Source organism: Quercus lobata, chromosome 5 (assembly GCF_001633185.2).
Source record: "Quercus lobata isolate SW786 chromosome 5, ValleyOak3.0 Primary Assembly, whole genome shotgun sequence".
Lineage (NCBI taxonomy): Eukaryota > Viridiplantae > Streptophyta > Magnoliopsida > Fagales > Fagaceae > Quercus > Quercus lobata.
Genome location: NC_044908.1, coordinates 31,909,435 through 31,920,215, shown reverse-complemented (window position 1 = coordinate 31,920,215; position 10,781 = coordinate 31,909,435). Strand labels below are relative to the sequence as shown.

At 35.5% G+C, this 10,781-nt stretch overlaps 1 protein-coding gene across 1 annotated transcript; it reads left to right on the top strand.

Moving 5' to 3' along the window:
• Positions 1–244: 244 nt before the first annotated feature.
• Positions 245–6,063, top strand: LOC115989010 (T-complex protein 1 subunit eta-like). The gene is made up of 8 exons (XM_031112652.1): positions 245–557; positions 749–864; positions 2,738–2,827; positions 3,001–3,213; positions 4,585–4,681; positions 4,764–4,899; positions 5,279–5,533; positions 5,689–6,063. The coding sequence occupies exons 1-7, from the start codon at positions 514–516 to the stop codon at positions 5,315–5,317; spliced, it is 735 nt and encodes a 244-aa protein (XP_030968512.1). The 5' UTR covers positions 245–513; the 3' UTR covers positions 5,318–5,533; positions 5,689–6,063.
• Positions 6,064–10,781: the final 4,718 nt, after the last annotated feature.

Sequence of the window (10,781 nt, the reverse complement as noted above, 5' to 3'; positions counted from 1 at the left end):
TCAAATGACGCCGCCGGGGGGGGGGGGGGGGGAATGAAAGGGGTGATTGGGGTCTTGCAACTTTTAAAACTATTATTTCCATTTGAGTTGCAAAACCATGTTAGGCATTTCTTTTTGCAAAGCACAAGTTCACATTGGCTTAAATGTATTTGAGGATACAATCAATTAAGTGGAAGTAACACACACACACACATATATATATATACCTTATGAATCATTATATCCACAAAATGTTGACTGCTGACTTGTTTCACCGAGATGGTTGGCATTTCATGGCTAGTTTTCAGGGGATGACATCATGAGCTGAGATACTGAGATTTTGTTCTATCAATAACATTGGTGTATAACGTACACCCAACACCTTCAGCCTTGAATATAAAATAACTCAACACAAGTCCTTTTTTGTTGGTGGGGAGGAGGGGTTTGCATAAAATAGTTTTCTTTTTGTATGGGCACTCAACATAAGAGTTTCCGTGCTATGCAGTTGTCTTATGGCCTCCTTCTGCTACTCCAATGTTATACCCATTGCCAATACATGGTGAGGCCTCAAACCATAGGTATGCTACTTTCAATACTGGCAACAGGAAATTAATTATTTGCTTCTTCTCTACCCATAAGATTTATGAAACGTTGATACTTCTAATTTTTGCTCAATGTCATAAATAATTTTCAAATTTCAATTTTTGTGTGGCCTGCATTTAAAAAAAAATATATATATACATATATATCTCTTTTGTGCATTTGGCAGTTCTGTTGCTTTAGAAAACCCTAATTTTTCAACTTATCCAAGAGCAAAATGTGCAATGGAGCACTCGCAGAAGGTTGTTCTTCATGCTAGTGATGCACTTTTATTCCTGAAGGCTGGTAAGGTCTAATTTTGTCTATTTATACCAATGTTGCATTTGTTAGATCCCTTCTTTACAAATATATATATTGTTGACCATTTTCTAGTTTTATGATAAGTCTAGTTTAGTAGTGTATGGTCTCGCCATCTCTCTATCCCCTCTTTATTGTGATCTGCTTCTTTTTGGTGATGATTACTTTGTCTACTTATGATTACATTCTTATCATACTAAGCTTAGCCTTCAACTCCAACTTATTAGCTGTGTGCTAGTTATTTTCTTTGCTTCTTGTCTAGACTAATGTTTGATCTCTGAAATGGAACTAGAGACAATATGGTTATCCATTTTCTGTGAAAATTCTAATGTGCAATATATGCATGGTTGTTGAAAACTAAAAATTTGATTTTGATTAGGATACCTGTTAATGCATCCTTTGGCAGTACTGCATAACAGAATCTGATTCATGCTTAACTTCTTTACTTCGGTCAGTTGTGCATATTCTCCTGTCATTCCATTTTATTGTGGGCTACTCCATCTGTTAAAATGCATGACTTTTTTTTCTTTACCTTACAAATTTATGATCCTCAATCATTCCACATGTGATGGTGGACTCTCAACTATCACTGTCAATAGTTTTCATTGCACATGATAGAATTTTTTCCTTGACAGTACCTATCTCTGTGCCTGTAGTTCCCTCTGCTATCATTATTTATGTGGCATTCTTAAATCACTCATAATAATTTTTATTTCCATTTTACTAGTAATATAACAACAACAACAACAATAACTAAAGCTTAGCTAGTTGTTATCTGGATGGATGGCAGTGTTTGTGACATTATTAGCGTAGTTGACTTATTTCTTTCTATTATTATTATTTTTAAGCAATGAGTGTCTTATCATTACAGTGTTTACTCATTATTTAATGATTTCTCTTTGTGGACTTAACCTTCTTCTATATGTATCTTCAGGTTAGGTGATTGTTTTTTTTCTGTTTGTTATAGGTTCCACCAAGTAGATAGTGATGATTTGACCATTGCTATTAACTTTTGGTGGCGATCCAACATGATGTCTTCTATGGAAGAGCACATGGATGCATATTATTTGTGCAGAATATTGAAAAGGCACTTGTAGTATAGATTCTTTAAAATATGTTGGTTAAGCTAGCTGGTGTGAAAAGCTAACATTAGTTGTGTCAATTTCATGTGTCATTCACTCATCGAATCAACATTTTATATAAAAGATTGACAGATAAAGAAATGGTGTGTATCTCTCTTACATATGTTATTTGATGCCAGATAATGTTAGCAAACAGCCTTTTTATGGGGTGGGGAGTGGGGAGTGACAGAAACAATCCTTTTTATATTTATGATTTCCACTTTAGAATGTATTTTCTATTGTTTGAGTTGTCTTTTTCATTCTTACTTCCATGGGTATGGAAAGTATTTTGGGAAAGATACTCATTGAAATGTCCTAGAGCTTCAGAATTACCAGCACTCATGAAATTAAAGATGATTTCATATGTCTGCATAATTTTTCTAAAACTTTTACTGAAATCTTCTTTTTCTTTTCCCCTATTATTTTTGGCCTTTAATGCTTAATTTCTATAACATTTTTTTTCTTATCCTGCAGAAGTATAGAATCTCAGGTCTCTTACAAATTTTTCTACAAATTTGTAAAAGTTGATTATGGAACTAATTTAATATGAATTTTAGACAGACTCATAGCTAGTTAAATGTGATATACTGATGAAATCTTTGATTTCATTCGACTGTGTCAGTCTTAATTCTATGGTGGAGTCATATTTAAGACCTTCCTTTATTTATTTATTTTTTTTTTCGAATATATAATAAGAAGTTTATTAGTGAGTGCTGTTATATTTGGCGATGTACAATTAGGGCAGGACCAAGTGCTACATAAGACCACTTCTACTATAATGGGGGACATGAAGAGGCATATATGTGAGCTGCCTAGTATTGAAAAAGCAGGTCATTTTCTTATAAGCCCATGAAATCTGTGTCATATATCAGGATTATTTGTTCTATTTTTTTTAATTATTATTTTTATATATCAGAGTAAAAAAGAAGGAAATTTGCTGCTCATTTCCAAGCCAGTGGCTATATACTTTTTCTTACATCATAATTTGATATTTGATAAGCAGATCATCGTGGCAATGATTTGGATCAGGCTTGTGAGGAAGCAAATTCAAAAGAAAAAGAAGTGCAGCAGAAGAATCTGTTGCAGGACCTAGAACCCATTGCTCTTCAGGTGCTTCATGAAATTGTTTCTCTGGTTCATGACTATATTAACATTTCTGATCACAGCCAACTACTGCAATCGACTCTGATAGATGATTCTGCTGCTAGAGTGAAAGGTGAATGCAAGAAAATTGTGCCACCTAATTTATTTAACTTGGAAGATGATCCAGTTGCTAAAATTCTTTGGAGCCTTCAAACAAGTACCCTGCAACATGTATTTTTAGCTATGGCGGTGAGTTTGTACGCTCCAATGAAGCTTACACTTCAAAAAGATCACTGAGTTTTGTGTTAATACTTGTTTGGTACATAAAGGGTATGGTAAATAATTTTATTCAATACATATTATGAGATGGTAAAGTTTTGTTTAAACTAAATGGCATCTTTTATGTAAGTTGTTGCTTGACTGATATTAAAAAAAGGAATGTGGTGAGTGTTATCTCTTTTCCCTTTAATATTCTATGTGGCAAACAAAGTGTTGACTAAAGTTATAAGAAAGTAAAAGGAATTACGAGATTTGAAGGGTTTCCAATTACTAATATCTTTATACTTTATTCTTATTCATTTCTGGAAATAATTTGAAATTCTGACACTGACCTACTTGCAATATGGTCGTGTTTTGCCCCTTTCCAAGCCATATGATCATTTTCCTGTCTATATAGAGAGTTTGAATACAACAAAGTGCAAAAAGGATGTCCACAGATTCCAGCTCTCATTCCTGAGGACTGAGTAGACTACGGATCCCAACTTGGTATTCTTAGCCCTTTTTCCCCCCCAAGAAACCAGATTAGATTACAAAGGATTTAAGAATTGTGGTCCAATTTCAATGTAGGGCTTTTGTGGCACCTTTATTAGGCTACTTTTGTTATTCTTGAGTCTTAGTATTAAGTATCTTTAAGTTAGAATGTTGTTGGATTAATTTTAATGAAGTTTTACTAAAATAAGGGTAGTTTTAGAGGCCCATGCGATTTAGTTTATGTTTTGATTACTTTTTCTATTTGGTTATTAGGAATCCTAGTCTTTCTAAGAAAAGGTTATTTATCTCCTAGTCCTTCACTCCTTTTAAGACCAGTATTGGCAATTTGGAGTGGTGTACCCTTTGTCTGATGTGTTCAATTTGAAGGAGCATGACTGCAGAGCATTTTCAGGTGTTGAGAGGCCTTTGAAGGAGTTGAGGTTGTTCTTTTTAAGGGCTTGTATTAGTGGATGGATGTGCTGCCCAACAATTCCTTGTTTACTTTGCTTGTACTCATTGGTAGTTGTTTTTTCTTGATGTTGTCACTCTCTTAGTATATTTCTTGTGTACTGGGGCTCTTTAAGAGGTAAAAAAATTGCTATTCATAAAGCAAAAAGGTTTGTAATTAGCTTGAAATGTTTGCAAAATCAATGAATTGGGAAATATGGGCTGCTTGTACAGGTTCCTAGTGGAAACATGCGCGATTCCTTTCTGGTAAATGTTGTTGCCTTTAAAAAGACATTTTCATATGCAGGTTTTGAACAGCAGCCAAAGAAATTTTTAAATCCTAAGATACTTCTCTTAAACATCAAGTTGGAACTGAAATCTGAGAAAGAAAATGCTGAGATAAGGTAATTGTTCAGATTTATTTTTTTTGTCATATTCCTTTTGAGAAATTTCTTACACACAACTTTTTTTCCCTAATGTCTGTAGACTTTCAAATCCTTCACAATATCAGTCAATAGTTGATGCTGAATGGAATATCATATATGACAAGTTGGACAAATGTGTACAAAGTGGGGCGAAAGTTGTTCTTTCAAGGCTGGCTATTGGTGATCTAGCCACACAGGTATCTATTGTCCTATTGCTAAATACATTTATTCATTTTTCAGAGGTAGAAAAGGTGAGGCAGCATTTAGGGGAAACCTTGCAAGTTGTTGACCTATATAGGAGTTTCTTGTTCCTTTAAAGAAAATTTATTTGTTCACCATGTATCTATGAATTGAGCTCTTAATGTAGACTTGCTAATTCACTGCCGTTATTTCACTAATAACTTGTTAACCAAGTTTCATAGCTCAACAAAAGGAAAAACAGAAAGGATAGAAAATAAAATTTTCTTGCTATTGGCGTTTCCCCCATTCATGTAATCCAACCTCATTGTTCAGTGCTAAAAATATTGATTTTTTTTTTCATATGGCATTCTGTGATCATGTTTGCCCTGATTACAGGAAGCCCTTGATGATATTGAGTTTGTAAGGAGCCCTTGATGATCAAATTTGGTGCTAGAGCGACTATAGGAGATGGAAGGATTGCTTCTTTCAAGTGGCAGGCACCTATAGTTAGTAGATTCTCTGCAAGGGGACCAGATTTCATTGACAAAGACAAAAATCTTGCTGATATACTTAAGCCTGATATTCTTGCTCCAGGGCACCAAGTTTGGGCAGCTTGGAGCCCCATTAGTGCTTTAGAACCCACATTAAAGGGTAAGTATATATAAATGCTAACTTTTAATGTTTATGTTATTTTCATTGTATCTTATTTGTTAATTACTTAATTAAGCAGCAACAATGTTGCATGTTGTTACTTGCTTTCTATGTTATTACAATTAAGAACTGATCAAATTTAATTGCTAATGTAGGATACAATTTTGCACTATTGTCTGGTACCAGTATGGCAACACCCCATATTGCAGGAATAGCTACACTCATCAAGCAATATAATCCTTTGTGGACTCCATCAATGATAGCTTCTACAATTTCAACCACAACCAACAAGTATGACATTAATGGAGAACATATAATGGCAGAAGGATCAGATATAATGGAGAACATATAGTAGTTGACTCCCTTTTTTTATTTATAAAATTTTGTAAATTTAATTATGTTGTAGCAAAAGACATAAAAGTGTAGTGTGGTGAGCGTGCTGGAGTGTAACATATTTCCAAGGCTTGAAAGCAATGCCATTAGATAAATGCTTTCAACTTATCATTACATTTATTAATGATTGCATAGTTACACATCTCTCCTTATGTGTTTGTTCTCATGTGTTGGGGCCACAATGTTTCTTTATGTACAATATGTGCCACTATTCGTAATTGTTATTCTAGTTTCTAAGCTTGTGTGATTTGCCAAGTAACAAATGCATGTCCCAACTGTCTAGGTAGTTTGGTTGGTTTTATTTTTAATAAATTGTATCATTCAATCCTATGATTTAAAACTTGCAATTTTAAAATTTTTAAACTAAACTATTTAATTCCAAAAGTTTCAAATTAAACATTGAAGTTTAAGATATATAGGTACAAGTGCAAATCATAGTTTTTTTAGTTTCAAATATAGGTCTAAAATTAGGAAAAAAAAAATTCCAGTGGATCTCGAGTATTTGAAACTCGATTTCCAGTTAGGACTCAAAGTCACCAGCAGCGAGAATGCCAGGCTGAGAGTTTAAAACTATTTACGGCCAACTGCCACTGGAAATATTCCTAGTGGAAATTGAGTATCTGATGCTTGATTTACATGTCAGTGACTTTTTGGTAAATAAGTCCACCATAAATTGAGCCTTTGAAGCTCGATTTATATGGAAATCGAGTTTCAAATACTCAATTTTTATTGTATTTTTTTCCCCCTGCCCCCACCTGCAGCAATAAACCAGAAAATTTTTTTTTTCTTCCCCTGCAATAGTAAACCAGATCCAGAACACACCACATGGGCAATCAAAGGAAGAGTACATCAAATGTAAAAAACTAGATTAAGATAGTTACTATTCATGGGCATTATAACAACCTCTCTTAGCTACAGACCAAACAAATTTTAACCACTACATGAGGCGCACAAAAAGCATTACTAGCCATCATTGCTTCAAACAAGGCCCCTCTGGTTGAACTTGCCAAAGTACTAGCTACTAAGGCATTAGTGCATTGCTGGCATTATAGGCAAAAGCTGCACAACGCAACTAATATAACGAGTACAATGGATAGCAAATAATTCATTTACAACAACATTCAACAATAAACAAAATAACAACTGAGTCGATACAACATAGTCTATATAGTCGCCTAGCACTTGTCCATACTAATACAACATAGCATAGTCGCAAACATGTTGATCCATACCGAAGATAACCACAACTCCCATGTACAATGCCATTCCAAAATTGAGTCTCTGCTCGCCTGACAAACATTAAAATACAGTTGTTAGTACCCAAATGCGAAGAACAAAAAGCAAACAAAATTCTAAGCATATTATATAAAAACAGTGATAGCACTTGCCTAGTTTGTAGCACTATCGCTTGTCGAAGCCCCACGGGAATTGGGACATCTTCTATGGTTATGCCCCTCTTCATGACACACTTCGCATCACTGCCTCAGTTGAATCTCCCTCAAGTCCGGATCTTCCCTCCAGCTTCCTCATTCTCGCCGTACCCCATCCATTTCATTCCTTATTCTTGACTTCACAGGATGACCTTTGGCCTGTAACAGCTATGGGTCAGGCACCCGCCGTGGTTCGCAAACGTCCCTCCACAATGACTCTGGCTTTGGCACCATAAATTGATGTGCATATGTGTGAATGGCGTTATCCAAGCTATAACATGGGTCAATATAGGTGGTTGCATCGAGGTGCAAACCTTGAAGAACTTTAATTGCATGTGAACAAAGTATTTTAATGTTTTGCCACTTTCCACAACCACATGTTCTAGCAAATACGTGTGCTTCATGACTGTAGTTTCCCCCTCCACCTCTATGGTGGCTGTACGGGGTAATCACTTGATATACACCAGTTTCATAATTAAAATTCCTCAAAGTATGTCCTGCAATTTTCTCCGCATTTTTGGTATAGATCCCCATTGCATAATCACTCCACATCATACCTTAAGAGAGATCAAAAGTAATTTCTTTATGTCGATTGTGGAAATATGCAACAAGTTTGCACCAAGTGAACTCAATCATTGCAACAATGGGCAAACCGCGGGCAGCTTTAAGTACCCCATTAAAGCACTCAAAAATATTGGTTGTCATTGCCTCATAATGTCTTCCACCATCATGTGACTGGGTCCATTTGTCGAGATCCTCACTCATTAGATATGTGTACGGCATATAGCATGCAATACGGGGATCTTGGGGGTCTACACTTCTTAGTGCATTAATCTCGACATCCTTAATGGTTTGCATTATGGACTCAAATTTAGCTTCATGAGTTGCATATCCAGCTTTCAAGGCCAATGCCTTTAGAGTTGGGTCACCAAAACATGCGTTGAAGTTGCTAGCAAGCTTCCGTCATCACCTCTAGGCCACTCTGCAATGGTGCAATGGTGCATTTGATATCTTTATGTCGGTCAGAAATAATACAAATGCCCTTGTTAGGTATCACATGCCCTATCGAAATCCTAAGACACTCTAAAAACCAACGTTATGGATACTGTTCCATTCTGGCCAGAATGGCCGGAAAATTTCGTACCGGCAAGCAAACTGGATCGACAAGCCCCTTTATTCCACTCGGGTAAGATTTCGCCCTATTCCAGTGTGTTTCGGCAATTCCGGGCTGTTTCAGTTAATTAAGCCCGAAATAAAAGATTCGGCCGGTATGAGTTTGTTGCACATAAAGTTGAACTTGGGAGTCTTGGATCTTCAAAATAGACCAAAATCGATCCCATCGTTCCTTTCCACAAATACATTGTAGTCTTTTTCTTCATAAGATGAGTTGTAGAGGAATAATAGTATCAAAACTAGAGGAATGTTGTGGCTCACACAATCATGCTTAACAAATTTGGATATCCATCAGAGAGAGAGAGAGAGAGAGAAAGGAGGATAGAGAAGAGAGAAAAGACGTGAGAGGAAAACTAAGATAAGTTGCATGTGAGAGTAAAAAAATAAAAAGAAAAATGAAGTCATGAAAAGATAAGATAGTGTGTCAGTCTTAACTTGTAGATCTCATAAAAGAATGAGAGAAAACAAGAGAAAACAAATTAAAAATAGGAAGAAAGTGAAATATGGTGGGTGAGGAAAAATATAATAATAAAAAAAGTTGTAAATAGAGTTGGCTTGGGCAGTGTGCTTTAGCCAAATTATGAAGCCATTATCCAGGCATACTTCAAATTTGCCTTTGCATTAAAAAAATTAATTAGTATTTTAATTAAAATAATAATATTTTAAATGAATTAATTAGATTAATCTTAAAATAGAGCAAATGCCCAAAATACATAGCGCAGTAACGTAGTACCAGGTTCCCTAGATATGGTGAAATAGCTGTACTAGGTACCCGAATCCTGATCTAAGTATGCTATCAACAACTTTCGCAACCTTTGGTAAGACTCCTCCCAATTCTCAAATATCTTAGCAATTGCCTTTTGTTTTGCATCTCATACCTTATAGTAAGAAAGCTCATGATTATACTTAGTACATATGATCCCCCAGAGCTCATCAATATGAGCAAAGTGATTTTGTTGCAATTTTCCCACAGTTTCTTATGCAACAAAATTAGAATCCATCATTTTACCGTCTCTTCACAGGCCAAAGGGTATACAACTGTGTGGGCCCACATAAGACGTGATCATCCACAGACCATTAAGTTTAGCCTTCATGAATGCCCCAACGTATTACTTGCAATTGGTGTCAATGCATGCAGCGCACAATTTAGTTTTGGTCGACCTCCGGATAAAAAAATTTCTATTCTCCTTTGCAACATATATTATCAATGCATGCTTCACCACCTTTTTATTTACAAAAGTCAACCCTTTACTAAAATGCATCTCATCTTCTAAATAGAAACAAATGGTAATTGAAGACGTGAAGGATCAACCATATTTTCCCAAGTATTTGCGTAGGATGACTCGACAGGAGGTGTGTAGGCAGTGGTCGTATTTGTATCATGTTGGACGCCAATTTCATCGTCTGTATCACCTTCATCATGGTACTCCATATTTTCCTCTTCAAAATTGGGAACGAGTTCATGGTCATCCACATCCCTGTCAAAGTCGTCTCGCTCAATCCTCTCTTTGTACTCATCCATATCATCAAGATTTTCACCATTATTCACAGCATGATCTTCTTCTTCATCTTCCTCCCCTAAATGTGTCTCTTGAGGTTGGAGTGTTTCACTAGTATTAGCGACATAATCTTTAGATGAGAACAAATAACTTCCTATTATATAGCCTCCTATATAGTGCATCCATCATCTAGGGCTGTAAATTGTAAAGATGTAGTTGTTTGTAAAGATATAGTTATTTATTGCACCTCCTCAGTATCAGCTTCTGCAAGTGGCTCCGAACTTACGTACAACTCAGCAGCATTTACTTGGGGCATTTTATGGATCCTATTAAACATGATCTTTACATGTTTGTCTTCTTTGATCGCTATATACCCGTAATTTATCTGTTCATGAAGGACTTCTTGTGAGTAACGATAAATAATCTGTATGTCATAACAAGCAGGGTTCAAATTCAATTCTTCCATTATTTTCTTCTTCAAATCATTTAAGGTCTTCAACTTATGACGTATTATCATATAGTAGCATTCGATACCCGACCCTCTAAATGGGAATCCGTCAATTTCTCCAGGATTGACAAGGGATCCACCGTAGTATACATTTATATCAATATTCTTTAGAGATTGTAAACCTATTAGAGTCAACTGTAATAATATGTTAGTGACATATTTTTATCTCTTTCATTTTACATCAATTGCAATACTTTTTCTATCTACTCAAAGTTCAAAATTTACAACTTGTCACCCCACATTTG

What these genes read in the sequence shown, in the direction of transcription:
- LOC115989010 (XM_031112652.1), top strand. Translation starts at nt 514, where the DNA reads ATGTTATACCCATTGCCAATACATGGTGAGGCCTCAAACCATAG. An exon ending in GCCTAGTATTGAAAAAGCAG is followed by an intron (nt 2,828 to 3,000) that starts GTCATTTTCTTA and finishes TTTGATAAGCAG; the next exon opens with ATCATCGTGGCAATGATTTG. An exon ending in AAAGAAAATGCTGAGATAAG is followed by an intron (nt 4,682 to 4,763) that starts GTAATTGTTCAG and finishes TAATGTCTGTAG; the next exon opens with ACTTTCAAATCCTTCACAAT.